The sequence below is a fragment of the Vombatus ursinus genome, unplaced genomic scaffold, assembly GCF_900497805.2.
Source record: "Vombatus ursinus unplaced genomic scaffold, bare-nosed wombat genome assembly UNPS02014941.1, whole genome shotgun sequence".
Lineage (NCBI taxonomy): Eukaryota > Metazoa > Chordata > Mammalia > Diprotodontia > Vombatidae > Vombatus > Vombatus ursinus.
Genome location: NW_020954719.1, coordinates 9,621,995 through 9,637,793, shown reverse-complemented (window position 1 = coordinate 9,637,793; position 15,799 = coordinate 9,621,995). Strand labels below are relative to the sequence as shown.

The following is a 15,799-nucleotide window of genomic DNA, read 5'->3' as shown; positions in this document are numbered from 1 at the left end:
TGTACCCCAAGGCTCAGCACCCCGCTCTGTCTCTTCTCTCTGTCTCTGCCTCTCTGTCTCTGTCTCTCCCCTTCCCTCCCTTCCTCTCTCTCCCTCCCTTCTCCCCCTTTCTGACCCATTAGCTCCTATGGGTTTAATTATGCAGATGACTATGCAAATGATTCATCAATCTATATATTCAGTCTTAGTGTCTCTTCTGAGCTATTCTGAGTCTCTCTTCTATCCCAAATCAAAACTGCTTATTGGACATTTCCAACTACATGTCCCAGAAAGATCTTAAACTCAACACGTCCAAACCAGAACTCATTCTCTTTCCCCCCAAAGACATTCCTTTGATGAACTTCCCTGTCTCTGCCAAGAGCAAGACCATTTTTCCAGTTTCCCACATTGGCAACCTTGGCATTATCCTTGACTACTCATCCTTCCTTTCCCCATATATACAGTGTGTTGCCATATCTTGCCATTTCTATGTCCACAACATCTCTCTCTTCATATCTCTTCTGTTTGTTCACACAATGACCACCTTTGTTCGTCACTTCTCAATTACGTTATTGCAATTTTTTTTCCCAGTTGGTCTCTCAGACTCAAGTCATTCTCTGGACTTCTCTGTCTCTTCTCCAGTAGCCTTTCTCTGTCTCCCCTCACTGATGTGTTGCTAGCCTAGAACACCATTTCAGAAGACGCCTGAGCTAGTCATGCTCACTTCATTCCTGGCTTCACCCACCCTTTGGGCTTCTCTTGCTTTTCACTTGCTATGTGTATCGTCATCCCCTATTTGAATGTAAACTCCTTGAGGGTACAGGGTCTTTTTTGCTTGTTTTTGTGTTCACAATACTTAACACTAAGTGCTCTCTCTCCTCTCTTTCTCCCTCTCCTCTCTCTCTCACTCTTTCTGTCTAATCTATGTTTGACTCATCTATTTGTCTGTCTGTTTTACCTGTCTGTCTAATCTATGTATCTATCTATGTCTAATCTATGTCTTTCTAATTATCTGTTTAATCTATTTATCTGTCTGAGCTAAGTTCATCTGTCTATTCCACCTTTCTGTCTATTTGTCTATCTATCTGTCTTTGTCTGATTAATCTGTCTGTCTGTCTTAACTGTCTGTCTCTCTAATCTATGTATCTATCTGTGTCTTTCTAATCTGTCTAATCTGTCTTTCTATCTATCTATCTGTCAGCCTGTTTGCCTGCCTGTCTGTCTAGTCGATGTCTTCCTGTCCATCTATTTGTCTATCTATCTAGCCTATGTCGAATCTATTTGTCTGTCTTATCTATCTATCTGTCTGTCTGTCTCTCTGTCTATCTTTGTCTGATCTATGTATGTCTGTTGAATCTATTTTTCTGTTGATCTATCCATTCATCCATCTATCTATCTAGAAGTATAGCACCTTTCCCCAGTCTGCCTGTCACCCTTGCACAGGGTTCATGCTAATCTTTTCTGTATCATTCCAATTTTAGTATATGTGTTGCCAAAGCAAGCATGCCTTCAAGCATTTAAAGGGCTTTTATATGAAAGAAATATTGAACGGGGTCTGCCTCATCAGAGGCATGCTGATGGAATGTTTAACAAATGGCTCTCTTCCTGCATTTAAATTTAATTCACATTATTAACATTTTCTCCATCACTTTCTCAAGTCTAGACGATCAACCAAACAATAAATCAAGCCCCGAGTTGTAGTGTTTGTTATTTCCAAGGTATAGACGCTCACAACAAAAATTTCTAAGCCAGCTGGTTGCAACTGCCTCTCACACCCTCTGATTTGGGTAGAGCATTTAGGCTTGATATTAGGAAAACTTTCTAATCAGAAGAGCTATGCCTCTGGAAGTGGTGAATTCCCCTTCAGTGAAGGTCTTCAGGCAAAGGCTGGGAGAGCACTTGTTGCCTAGGTTGTAGAGAAGACTCCTGAGGTCCCAGTGGGTTGAGATGGCCTTTGTGGCCCCTTGCAAATCTGAAATTCTGTGATTCTGTGAAACTGAGGACAAGAAATGAGAACCGGCTTGGCCAAAGTCATTCAGACAATATGCACCAGAATATGGTTTTGAACCCAGGTCAAATGATGTCAAATCCATTGCTCTTTCCATGTGCATGGGTAGTGGTTTGTGCCTTGATGTATACATAGATATGCATGTGTACATATCTTTGAAAATGTATTCTGGGTTGTATGTGTCTATACCTGTGCATATGTGCCTGTGTATTCATGGCCAGCCCTCTCATTTTGTAAGGAAGAAACCGTGGTTTCAGAAAAGGGAGGTGACCAGAATCAACACATGGCGTTTCTGGTGCGTGCATACAATGCTGCCAAGAGGGATGCTCCAGGCTTCCCCTATTGGCTCTTGTTGTTAATATGCATCTGTATGTGCATACATGTGTGTTATAGCTCTAAGGTGATTTGGGGCATCCCAATCAGTCTGATCCAGCTTCCCTTCCAAAAAGGGACAGTACTCAGAATTTTTAAGCATTCAGGAAACCCCCTACCAGTGAACCTAAAATCTGTAGGATCTCAGACAGCTATCTAGATTTATGCCATAATAGAATAAGCAGCTTGAATCTTTTAAAACAAATGAAAACCTTGTAAGAGCCTCAAAGGTGGGTGGGGCTCCTAAAGAGGAATTAGGCACTTGAGGTTGATTGTAAATTAACCCCTCACATCCTGGATGAGCCCGCAAGGTTTAACCCATGTTCTGGGGTCATATAGGTCAGGGGTCAACAAATCTGACCCTGCCTGTTTCTAAGACCCCTTTTAGCTCTAAGGGGAGGACTTGACAGCTGGGAAACCTGGCTGGCGGCTCTCTGGGTCTGAACCTCACTGGACTGAGCAGCCTTGGCAAGGCCTAGGTTTGGGTTTCACAGATTCCTTTCTTCTGTTTCTCCAGCTCTGTCGAAGATGCACTGGACACCAGAACATGCACAGCCCCTCAACCAGTGGGCAGATCAGCACCTGGATGTCTCTTCTACCACTCCGTCACCAGCCCACAAGTTGGAGCTGTCCTCTGCGGGCCGTCAGCGATGCCACTACGCCTGGGCCCACGATGACATCTCTACCCTCACAGCCTCTAATCTCCTCAAGCGCTATGCTGAGAAATACTCAGGTGTCCTCAGCTCTCCTTATGACAGGCCTGCCCTGGGTGGCTATGCTGAAGCCACCTTTGGGGCCATCAATGGGGCCAAAGGAGATGTGGAGTCCTGGCCTGGGACACCCGGGACAGAGCCACCATACCCAGTTACCTCCCTCCATGAGGGTCTCCCAGGAACCAAGTCAGCCAGTGGGGGTATGGGAGCGGGGCCAGGAGGCCTAGGAGGGTCTCCTGTATTAGCCGGGAATCTTCCCGAACCTCTGTACGCTGGCAATGCCTGTGGGGGGCCATCTGGAGGGCCAGAGTATGGTCCTGGATATGGTGGGGGGTACCTTGCCACTGGGTACTGTGGGCAAGCTAGTGCAGCTTTGCCCCCACCACCTTCAGCAGGGCTCTTACAGCCACCTCCTCCCCCTGCCTACGGCCCCTCCAGCTCCCTGTACAACTACCCCTCAGGGGGCTACCCAGCCCAGCCTGGATTTGGGGGCCTCCCCCCACCCCCACCCCCTACCCCTTACCTTTCCTCGGGTCTGGCAACACCCACTCCCTTGCCCCCACCAGCCCCTGCCCCACCTGCAGCCTACAGTTTCCAGCCCCCCCCACCAGGGAGTGAGCCAGGCATTTCACTAAAGCGCAAGGCATTTGATGAAGGTGGGGAAGGCCGATACCACAAGTATGGTTATGAGCCCACTAAGCCCCCCATCCCCGATGGTCCCCCCTACCCTCCTTCAAACAACAATGGTGAATGCCAAGGCAACAGTTTCCGAGGGAAGCTGCCAGGGACCAGAGAGGAGGTATCAGGAAAGTACAGTGGTAGTGGGGGTCCTTCTCTTAAGGTGTTGGGCTCTCCAGCCTACACCCCACACCAAGAGTCCTTTGAGAAGTTCCCAGAGCGGGTGTCGGTGGAGCGAGGGCTGGCTCCACCATCTCGGGGAGGCTTTGCTGTCCCGGGAGAGCCTCCCACGGGTGTGGACCCTGTGGCTCTGGAGCTAGTGACCAGCAAGATGGTGGACTGTGGCCCCCCAGTGCAATGGGCTGACATCGCCGGGCAGGGCCCCCTCAAGGCCGCCCTCGAAGAGGAGCTGGTGTGGCCCATGTTGAGACCGGCCACATATTCACGTGGGCCTTGCCCACCTCGGACTCTGCTGCTTTTTGGCCCTCGGGGTGCAGGCAAGTCCCTCCTGGGCCGGTGCCTCTCCACTCAGCTGGGCTCCATGCTGCTGCGCCTGAGTGGGGCAGCCTTGGCAGCCCAGGGTGCAGGGGAGGGTGGGCGGCTCCTCCAGGCTGCCTTCTTTGCCGCCCGATGCCGTCCACCCGCTGTGCTGGTGATCAGCGAGCTGGAAGCCCTTCTGCCTGCCCAGGATGAGGCCCCCGCCTCTGGAAGCCTACAGGCCCAGCTCCTGGCTTACCTGGATGGAGGGGGTGGCACCAGTGGGGAGGGGGTGGTGGTGGTGGGCACCACCCCCCGACCTGGGGCATTGGATGAGGCTGCCCGGCGGCGCTTCGCTCACCGATTCTATGTGTCCCTCCCTGATGCATCTGCCCGTGGGCAGATCCTCCAGCGGGTACTGGCCCAGCAGGGCTGTGGGCTGAGTGAGGGGGAGCTTTCAGCTCTGGTGCGGGGCACACAGGGATACTCAGGGGGTGAGCTGGTACAGCTGTGCCAGCAGGCAGTGGCCAGAGCTGGGGCTGGAGCTGGGGGGGGCCTCCCAGGGTTGCAGCCAGCCCCCTCCTACAAAGACTTTGAGGCAGCCTTGGCCAAAGTGTGTCCCCAAGCCTCCCCCAAGGAGTTGGACTTGTATGCAGAATGGGACAAGATGTATGGCTCAGGACACTAATGGATGGGGGAGGGGGTGCCCCCTCCCACCCCTCTCCTTAGCAGGGAGCATTGACTACTTTGGTATGTAACCAGGCCGGATCAGGGAGGGATATATGGGAAGAATGTGGGGAGGGTGGGGAGGGAAGGGGAATTGGCATGAGTGTCTCCCTTCTGTGGTAAGGAAGATGCTTTGGGTCTGCCTGGTCACCCAGGGAAGGCTCAATGGACTCAGGTCTCTACTATTTATTACCCCAGCCCTGGGCTAAGTGACCTCTGGTCCCAGGAACCTTTCTTTCCATCTGTACCTCTTTTTTGTGGAGATAGTTGTTTTGTTTTCTGTCTTCCCACTGACTCATCTCCATCTTTCCCTGCCTCTCTCTTACTGCCTCTTCATGTCTTGTCTTTCTGGGCCTCTTTCAGGCTCTCATCCCTACTTTACCTCCAGATCTCTTCCCATTTCAATCAGGCTTACTCTGTTTATTTTCCCCCATCTGATTAACTGTCCTCTCTTTGCTTGTCTCTGTATCTCCCTTCTTCTTCTCTTGTCTCTTCATCTTTGACTTTCTGTCCCTAGTAGATAGCTAGAGCAGTTTTCACAAATAGCAGACAAAGGGGTCTCTAGCCTTTGTCCGCTTAAAGATCCCAGGAATGGGGAAATAATTCAATACTCTTTATTTCTGTCTCCTTCCTGGGACCCCTACTTTGCCACCCCAGGCTACCTTCTGGCCTGGGGGAGCCAAAAAAAAAAAAAAAAAAGGCCAAATAATACCCCAAGCGAGGGATTTTTTTTTTTTTGGAGTAGGGGGAGTAGCGTGTTTAATATTCTAGACCTCCCTATTATTTTTGTAAGGTTTGTAGAAGTTGCTGTTTTCTGTCTTTTTTTTTTTAATGACTCAGGAAGAAACCCCAGAAAGAATGTCTTTGAATTTAGCTGCTCCCCTATGTTCCCCACTGGGGCTGAGAGCAACTTCCCCCCAAAAAGGCTTAGGAAACAGGACTAGCATCAGACCCCTGGCCCTCCTCCCAACTCCCAGCCTTTCTGGAAGGGAAGCTGAATGTATTTCTGGGGCTTCCTTTCCAGGTCTGAGGCCATAAGTATAGGGGTTTGGGGTGGTGTGGCTGGGTTTGGTTATTTAAGGCAAGGGATGTTCCTTACCTCTTCTTCCCCTCCATCTTGGACATCCTTATATCCCCCAGTCCCTTTCTCTCTGCCTGTCTCCTGCTGGATTGTATAGAGAAGTTGTGAGTTTTGAAAAAGCTATCTGAAAAAAAGACCCAAACCCTACCCTGTGTCCTGGGACCTTCCTTATCCTAATTCAGAAGCTCTGTGTGCTGGTCATCTCTAGAGCTGGGAGAAGGAAAGGGTCCTGATGGTTTGGCAGGAGTTCAGGGGGCTCTAATGGATGGTGGTTAGGAAGGGATGATCCTTGAAAGTCACTTCATTTCACCTCCTGGGATTTAGGACCCCATCCTTCATTCAGATGTAAATTTGTGCTAAGATGTCTCTGGAAGGGTTTTGTTTTTTAGTTGGTGGGAAGAGGGAGGCAGCAGTGGTGCCAAGCAGGGGCTCATAAACACCTGGGCAAATAGTTCTCAGGGCTACCTTACAAGGTTCAGGGAAAGTTGAGTTTTCCAGAGTTGGAATGGGAAGAAGATTGGTGTCCTGGTTCTAATAATAAGGAAAATGCAGTTTTAGGGCCCTGGATTAGAGCGGAGGATGAGGAGGAGAGAGGGCAGCTAAGGATGAAGTGAAATATCTGTTTGCTTCTTCCCACCTATACCAGGGACTCCCAGGAGCAGCGTCCTAGGCAGCTTTGCATCCTGTCATGGACACTCCTTTCCTGAGAACTGACCACAAACTCAAGGGGTCTTCCCCACTCTGTCCATCTCTCAAAGTGCAAGCGATTCAGGGTGGGGCCTTCAGGTCCTTGGGTGCAGCCTTTTGACTGAGTCCAAGTTTTACAGAACAAATCCTTTTATGAAGGGGGTTCTGTGAAGTTTGGAGTCAGTCAAAGGGCCGCACTTGAGGACCTAGAGGGCCACATGTGGCCTCGAGGCCTCAGGTTCCCTACCCTTGGGATAGATAGTCCCAAAAGTGGATAAGAGATTTTAGCCTTCCTCCTGACTTTGGGGTATTTGTACTAATCTCCTCCCCAATCATTTCCCTTTCCCTCCATCTCACTGGGAAACCAGGCTTTGGGAATCTTCATCTCAGAGACTGAGATGCTTCCCTCCTCCCCACATATCCAGATGCCCAGGGCTCTTCTTGTGCTAACCCACATGTGCCTGTGACTGAGGGAAGGTGTTTCTGTGCCTTGGTCTATGGAACTAGGAATAGGGTCATTAGCCCCCAATGTCAGATTCTTTTCCTGATAATCTCCCCCTGCCCTGTCTCTGCCTCACCCCTATTTTCATTCTCCCTTCCCCGAATGCAGGTCCTCGATTACTTTTCCATTCCTGTTTCACACTATGCCCGTTGACCTACCCTCATCATTCCGGGTCCTCAAGACTCCTGGAGTGTTATGCTGGGATGAAGGATGCTCTAACTGGGACCTCTCCCTCCTAAATGAAGCCAGCTGTTCCCATGTTCCCCAAGGAGGTGGCCTAGCCTGTAATAGTGGCCTTTCTTGACCCAATCATCAAGCAACCTGAAATTAACCTAAGCCTCCCCAGTGGGTGTCTCTCCTGGTGTTTGCTCTTGAAAGAGGGGGAAGGGAAAAGACAAGGATTCCCACTGCCTAGATTAGGCACTATCCAAGCCGCAGGTCAGAGAGGAACATGGCAAAGGTCATTCAACTCCCCCAGTTTCCAGGCTTAGGTTAGAAGCCTGGTATTTATGTTTAGGCTGAAGCTGATATCTCTAGAGGGGATGCTGGGGCATCTCTGAGATCCTCCCTGGTAGGGCTGGAGGGAGAAAAGCTCTGGGCCACTCAGGATCTAGCTGCCCCATTCTGTTTCTTCATTCAGGTCATGCTTACCTGGCTTAGCAGGGTCTGTCCAGACCCTGGGGAGGCTATGTCCAAGGGCTTGCCCCATAAGTGGGAAAGGGAATCATCCCTCCCTAGTTTGGGTTCTCCCTTTCCTCCCTCTGTCTCTCCCTCCACCCCTATTTCTATCTAACACTTCTTCCTCCCTTCGGCCCTTCATTATCCTTTCTTTCCTCCCCTATAAATCTAGCCCTGTCCCCTGGCTTCTCAGTAACAGCAGGACTATTCGCATCACAGGAGAAAAAGATTTGCAGGTTCCCACTCAGACTTTTTTTGGTGGGGGACCAGGAGGGAATGAGCTAGGTCCTGGAGAGGTGGGTGGGTAGCATTGGTTTTACATATTTCCCACCAAAAAAAAACCCCAGCATCCAGGGAATTTCCCTCTGATTTGTGGGCTTGGCTCTCTGGCAGAGATATGTATGAAGATCCCTCATTGACCACTTCCTCTCCACCCAGGAGGCCCCAGGGATCCTCTCTTTTGCTGGGTACTCTTCCCCCCTCATATTATTATATTCCCCACTGTTTACCCCCAGGCCCCACTTTGCACATGGGGAAAGTGTCCCCTCACCCCCCCAATCCCCAAGATGTCTCAGTCTACCCATCTATACAATGGGGACACAGAGATACACCTACCTCAAGGGGAATTGGGTGGGGAAGAGGGCTAAAATATCTTCAGGTGACAGTGGAGCTGAAGATTTCAGGTCATGAGGGGGTGCTGGGAGGGTTTACCAAAGAATCCCAGGGGCAGGGGGTCTGGGAGGGGCCAGTGCCCTACTTTACCAACTGGTCCTTTTCTTCCTCCCCCCAGATTTTGTCAGGGGAGGAGGTGTGTAACTAACCATTTCTACCTCATTTTGCAATGTATTGTACGTGGGCATATTTATCTCCTATCTGACCCATGCTCTGGAGTTGTGGTCCGTCTACCTCAAAAAAGACTGTATTTTAAAGAAAAAAAAAATTGTATTACACAGTATTAAAAAAAATGATGTGAGGTGCCAGTGGTTTTCTTGGGGAACCCACTAGGGCTGGGGTGGGTGACATGAGTACTTGGGAAGTGCCTGGTCTTCATTGAAAGATTTATTGGGTGCCTACTAGTGTGCCTGGCTCTCTTTGAATTTGTCCTCCACTCAAGTCTTACTAACATGACTCACGTTGGTATTGGGGTTGCATTCTTGAAGGCTATGCAAACAGTTGAGTTAAGTGAGCTCTTGACAGGTCCAAGGTCTTAGCAAGCTTGAAAGTATGACTCCAGAGATAGACCATACATATCTCAATGAGGAGCTGCATTCAGAGGCTTATTGCCACAGAAACTCCTGAAAGACCATTGACTACATAATATGTTCTGTATTAGTGGAAGAAGCATTCACAGGGTCAAAATCAGATCCTTGAAGTACTGAAATGTTATTGGGTCAAGTCCATGAAGATTTCTTAAGCACTTGCTGTATAATAATAATAATAATAATAATAGTAATAATAGCTAGCATTTATGAAGTGTTTTCAGATTTGCAAAGTACTTTACAAATATTATCTTATTTGATTCTCACAACAACTCTAAAATAAAGTGCTATTATCTCGATTTTGCAAATGAGGAACTAGATGGGCAGAGGTTAAATGACTTGCCCATAATCACATAGCTAGTTTCTGAGGTAGGATTTGAACTCAGGTCTTCTCAATTCCAAGTCTTATGCTCTATCCACTGAGCCACCTAGTTGTGCCACCTCATTAATATCAATCAAGCATTTATTAAGTGCTTAGTGTATACAAATCAGCTCTTCATGTCTATTTCTTCTGTAACTAAGGAAGCAATACTGTAGTTTTTCAGGAGTAACTCTTTGTTCTTGGGCACATCCTTTCCCTGGGTTTTAGTTTCTCTAACTGTATATTGAAAGGTCAGACTCCATATTCTCTGAGGCCCCTTTCAGCCTATGGTTCCTAATATGGTATAAAATGAGCTAAATTATGCAACCCAGCCTATGACTTTGGGACTGAGTTCTGAGGAGGAGGCCAGTAAGAGCCAGAGTAGTTGTGGAGGGCTTCCAGGAGGAGGTGGGACCTGAACTAAACCTTTTAGGATAAGTTGTATTTAAATAATGGTGGGAGGAGCAGGCAATGAGGAGGGGTATGGAGTCATAGAATGTCAAAATTGGAAGGCACTTTAGAAATCTTTTCATATTACAGAAAAGGGAACAGGCTCAGAGAGATTTCAATTTGCCCAGGGTCTTGCAATGGCAGATCCTAGATGGAAACCTAGGTTCTCTGGCACCCAAGTCAGTGTCCTTTCCACTACAGTTTGTAAATACTCTCCTGATGTATCTCTCCTGTGTGGTTGTGTGGATATTGAGTGGTTAAGTGTTTCCCCGTGGGAGTGAAGTTCTGTGAATCTGTGCATACGGGTACATGTGTATGTGTCTGGTATATTCTACTTTTATTGGGAGCACTAGACCTTTATGCGTCTTATTTTTTTGTGTTTTTGTGTGTGAGGGCACATCTATGCGTGAAAGAGAGATGACCCTGTGTCTTTATGTGTCGGCATACACATAGCCTCTGTCCTCCCTGATGATTATGGTTGGACTCTGACACAACTCGACTGACCTCCTGCGCTGGGCACGGACCCTCCTCTCCCTCCTCCCACAACATCCAGCCATCTGAGCTAGCCAAGGGAACTTCCTTCCTTGCCATATCTTTTCTCTTTTCTTCCCAATGGAAGGAGGGGAGACAGGCTCACTTCCTTCCAAAGGCATTCACCAGCCCAGTGCTGAATAGGAGGTAGAGGGGCCTGAGGGAAAAGGGAGGGAGGAAAAGTAGAAAGAATGAAAACTAAGAGGGAGGAAAAGGGCTATACCAGCTGGATACTAGCTCTTGGATCACAAAATTTGCACCCGAAAGGAACCTTAGGGATAATTTATTCCAAATCCTTTGTAGAGAGCCGTGGATGAATTTCTGTTCATTTTTGGGAAAGGGAGTGTGAGCTGAGTGGAGACTATTGATTTATAAAGTGCTTTGAGATCCCATGGGACACGATTTGGTTGAACCCTGATGCTATCTGTGGGGCTGGAGAATGATCATCCATAATTGGGGATGGGCTTGGAGTGGGGAGAGAAGAGACCTTTATTTAACAAACAAACAAACCTATCAAGGATTCTGGGAAGGCCCTGCTCTGATGCCCCAGGATGACAGACAATCTTAGGTCACAGAGTGATAATAACTTTGGAATCTAAGGAAGCAACCCCAGTGCTTATGCGGACCAACCTCTGTTCATGTGGGGAAAAAAAAAAATCTTCCTACAAAGTCCTGGAGTTAGCTGTTGGGCAGAGTCCAACCCTGTGAAACCCTGGCCTAAGACAGAGCCTCCCACCCCCACCCCAAGCCCTGACTATGTTGTCCATCTCACAAAATTACCCTAGGACACAGGCCTCCCTGCTATTTCTCCTCAGTAGGGAACCTGAACGAAGACATGGGGTGAGGATACAAGAGAGTAAGGCAATAGCCTCAAAAGCCAAAGAGTGCTGTTAGTAGGAATAATGGAGTTTTAGAGGAGGGATTTTGTCCATGTGTGTAACTCCCCTCACTTCCACCATGTAAAGATGAGAAAATCAAGGAAGGGAACACGATCTGCCCAAGGTTCTACTGAAAGTAAGACAACTTTTGTCCCAGAGTCCCTTGCCCCACCATATAATCATGGAGGCCATATGCAGAGATTTGCCTAGGCATGGCCTTAGGGAGATTGGCATACTGATAGTCTTTTGTCCTCAAGAGGTTTTACCTAAGAGGAAGTATGGTATAATGGAATGCCAGTTAGGAGGCTTAGACACAAATTAGACACTTGTGTGCTGTGATCATGGGTACCTCATGGGAACCTTAGTTTCTTTATCTTTAAAATAGGTATAATAATTCCCATACCATCTGCTTCACTGGGTTATTGTCAGGAAAATTCTGTAAAAATGCCTACTGTCATAATAGGCAGAAACCACAGTGAAAACCTTTTGTGTCTCCAATAATTACTACCCTTATCCCTGACTGTAAGTGGATGGGACAGGGGCAGGGGTGGGTGGTGTTTTTAGGGACTGTAGGAGGAAGGCACTAGGGAAAATGGCCTTGGCCCCTTCTCTGCATGGAAATTTAGTTCTTTTTGATATAGGGATGCCATAGGATCTGACCCCTCCAGTACTAAAAGGCAGGGGGTGGTAGGGTCCTTTATCTCTCTCCGCCCTCCAACACCCATCTAGGCATAAAAGGTTTTAGGACTCTTAAAAAGGAATTCAACTGAGTTTCACTATTGTTGATCGGATGAGAGTGCAAGACAGGAAAAGGTAAGAGGGAGGGTAGGAGAGGCAGGAGACTTGGGTTCTAGTCTTAGTTCTGCCCTTAAGTTCATTGTGTTTCCCCTCTCTTGGCTTGAGTTTCCTCATGGGAAGAATGAGGAAATGGGACTAGGAAACCCCCAAAGTCTCTTTCGGGGCTAAATCTATGCTCTTCCAAGCTTCAAGGTTTCTACATTCTTTTTTGGGAAAGCGTTAAGGGGTGAGAAAGACGCAAAGACATGAGTGTAAGAGAAAATGGGATTGGCATAAAGATTACTGTTGTGTATGAAGTGCACTGAGATTTCAGGGGGACACTCCCAAAGGGTCCAAGAGTGTAGCCAAATGCAGCCATGTCCTGACGCTGAAAAATCAGAACGAGGGATACTTTACTGCTTGTAACAAAAAAAAAAAAAAAAAAAAAAAAAAAGGTGTGTTTCTAAGTGGAAGAGCGGGGGAGACCCAGGACAGAAGCCCCCCCGTCTCCATTCTCCCTCGGTGTTCTAAGCCTCCTCCCCTCACTGTCCCTCGAATTCCGAGCATTGGTCGGTTGCGACCATGGCGGTGCGGAGGCGAGTGCGGGCTCCGCTCTTGGCTCTAGTCTTGTTGGGGTTAGGTGGCTGGAGGCCGGGGCCGGCTGCGGCCGAGGACTCGATGGGCCCTCACATGGCGGTCCGCCTGGCCGAGATGCTGACCCCTGAGGAATGCGAGCTGTTCCGAGCCCTCCTGGAAGCTCCCGAGCCTGACCCAGAGGCTGAGCTGGCCCGACTGTCTGAGGACCGGCGGCCGCCAGACGAAGAGCCCGAGGGTGGCAAGGGGCTGCTGCGGCGGCGGCGGGAGGAGCGCGAGCTGCAGCCGCCCGACTCGGACACCGTGTGTCGGAAGGGGCTGGCGAGTTGGATGGAGGCCAAGGCGCCGGCCCTGGCATGGGACCGGGTAGCCCGGGCTCTGCGGCGCTGCGGCCGCCCGGACGTGGCTCGGGAGCTGGCCAAAAGCCTGCACCAAGAAGCCACGCTGGAGCTGCGGAAATTCGCGCTGCCCTACCACGAAGCGGCGGCGGCCCAACCGTCCCCAGCGCAGCCCCTGCAGCCCCGCGCTGTCCCTCCCGACTGGGATGCCTGGGACGCCTGGGATGCTCTGGAGCTGATCGTGGAGAGGCTGCCCCAGGCCCCGTATCCGCGCAGTCCCGCCGGCTGGGTCGGGCCGCTGGCCCTCGGCTTCTTCTGCGGCTTCATGGGCGCCTTCGGGCTCGGGATGCTGATCATTCTGCTCACGCTGTGCATTACAGAGACTGATGGGGATGAGAACCAGGGCAGGGAGTACAGGCCTGAGAGCCCCAGCTTAGTCTCCATGCCCCTCCTGAGACCCAGCGGGCCCCACTACCTGTGGGAAATAAAAACCCTTCCTTAATAAAGGTCATCTTGGTGTCCTCACCATCTCCTAGGTGTCCCAGAGCTGTAGGGACACACCCCTGGTCTGTAAGAGAAGAGGGTAACCACATCGTGGGGGAAAGCATTTGGTTTTTATGATTCTTAGTTTCCCAATCTGCAAAACGGAGAGAAGTCTGTTTCCTAACCAGACACCAAATACCGGTAGGATGTTTGGACCTTGGACAAATACAAAATAATCACACAATTACACACACACACGCGCGCGCACACACACACACACACACACATGAGGAAAAATAACACATGATGGTGTCTTGGAAATAAACCTCCAAAAACAATACAAAAGATGTTTGTTTATAAAACAGAAGTAGAGCATGAGTTTGAAAAGACTTGGTGTACTGATAATTATCTGGACCTAAATTCTTTCCCTTTACTCAGGTGAGGACATAAAGAAGTAACAGTTATCATTTAAATTCCCTATGCCATCATTCCAGCAAAAGCATTTCCAAACTGGCCTCAACAAATCATGTATTTTGAAAACTTAAGCTCTAATTGCAGGCCAAATTCAGGCTCAAGCAGGAAAGGGGAGAAGTAGCCTTGGGGGACCTTCAGGAGCAGGAGAGAGCAGAAGGGATCAGAACTAGAGCCCACTTCTTTCCCTCTGGCCAGAAGTAATGGGGGGGTTTGGGGGGAAGGGGAAACACAGGGGTGCTGAGTGGACAGAGGAGGGGGCAGCAGGCAGAAAACGGAAGAATTACCTACAGGTGTGTGACAAGAGTCATCTTTCAACAAGATAGTCTGAGAATTGGTATTGGGAACTAAACCAGTGAGGAAATTCCCTCTATCAATGAAGGTTGACAGCGTCTCTGACAACAACCACAGACAGGTTAAGTGACTTACCCAGGATCACCCAAACAGCATTTATCAGAGGCAGGATTTGAACCCAGGTCTTCAATCTTTTCCATTATCTCTTGTTATGATCATCACAATCACCTTGTGAGGAAAGAACTTGACCCATTTTACAGATGGGGAAACAAATGTGTCCATGGTCACACAGCTAAGTTGGTGACTCAGAGAATTAGAAACCGTCCTGTGATAGGATTTTAAAGACAGAAAGGACATCAGGGACCATCTAGACCAATCCCCTCATTTACAGAGAAGGAACTTGAAGTCCTGCAAAGGGAAATGAGTTAGGTGCTTAAGGTTTCACAGCAAAGTTAGGGACAGTCAAAACGTGAATCCAGAAACTTTGACTCCAAATTCCACTCTACTGTTTTTCCTATCCTAGGCAGTGATGTTGTAGACTCTTATTTTGGCTGTCACTATGGTCAATGTAAGTGTGCAGGGTACAGCCCTCTCCTTTCTTCCTCAACAGGCTGGGCAAAATTCTAAGAGTTTAGGCAGCCTCAACTGTAAGCTCAGCCTGCTGAGAATTCTCTTTCTGACCTTTCCCAAATAGTCAAATAGGCAGTTTATTGAGCATACTGGTGTGTGTGCATGTGTGCATATGTGTGTGTCTGTGTGTGTATAATAGGGACCAAGGCCAATTTAGCCTGTACCCATCTCATCCCACTAGGTGGCTTCTCACCTAGATCTCGGTGTACTTCAGGGTGGGCTCAGGACTGAACCTGCCTCCTCTCAGTCACCCCTGATGGGAGCCTCCTTCCCTCCCTCCAAGGTTGGGCTAAAAGGGCTCTGCTGAGAGAGATGAAGATTGACAGCAGTGAGAGAATGATAGGCCAATCCAAGAGGAGAGTTGAAAACAAGATTGACGTAACCCTTTATTGCAAATTCTAAAGTAAAAAGATGTACAGTACAAAGTAAAATCAAAATTTCAGACTGTGATCTTCCAACCCACTATACATTCTCATGTCTCAAGCATGCCTGCCTTTCTCCGCAGAAACGGAACAGGGAACAAGCCAAGAGGGAGGGGGAAGGAGATACAGCAAGGAAAACAATAGAGACTGTCTAGTTATCACCAACTGTGGAAGCAAGTGAAAAGAAAGCCATTTTTTTGACCTGCTGTTCTGATGCTGAGAAGCGGGGGCGGTTGGAGCAGTGCAATTTAAAATGGCTCTCATAATAGCAGCATTTATGGTACTGTTTCATCTTCCTCAGTTCAAGAATAGTAATAATAATACTTTTTGCTCTTCCCCAGTGCCTTTGCCTCATGGACCTCAAAGCGCTTTACAGACATTTAGTTGAAGCCTCACAACACCCCTGTGAG

General features: G+C 48.8%; 2 protein-coding genes and 1 non-coding gene across 4 annotated transcripts in view; 2 read left to right on the top strand and 1 right to left on the bottom strand.

The window, feature by feature from the left end:
- Window positions 1–4,995, top strand: part of FIGNL2 (fidgetin like 2) — a 49,012-nt gene extending 44,017 nt beyond the window's left edge. For both annotated transcript variants that reach the window (XM_027844439.1, XM_027844440.1), the window contains exon 2: window positions 2,877–4,995. In XM_027844439.1, the coding sequence (XP_027700240.1) occupies window positions 2,888–4,915 (2,028 nt within the window). In that variant the 5' untranslated portion in view covers window positions 2,877–2,887 and the 3' untranslated portion in view covers window positions 4,916–4,995. The remainder of the gene's footprint in view (window positions 1–2,876) is intronic.
- LOC114029845 lies at window positions 1,378–1,482 on the bottom strand. Its single transcript, XR_003567534.1, has one exon. It is a non-coding gene; the product is annotated as a U6 spliceosomal RNA (small nuclear RNA).
- Window positions 4,996–12,739: 7,744 nt separating the features above from the next.
- LOC114029714 (uncharacterized protein C12orf81-like) lies at window positions 12,740–13,591 on the top strand. The gene has a single exon (XM_027844323.1). It carries the CDS (start codon window positions 12,740–12,742, stop codon window positions 13,589–13,591), a length of 852 nt encoding a protein of 283 aa, XP_027700124.1.
- The last annotated feature ends 2,208 nt before the right edge of the window (window positions 13,592–15,799 follow it).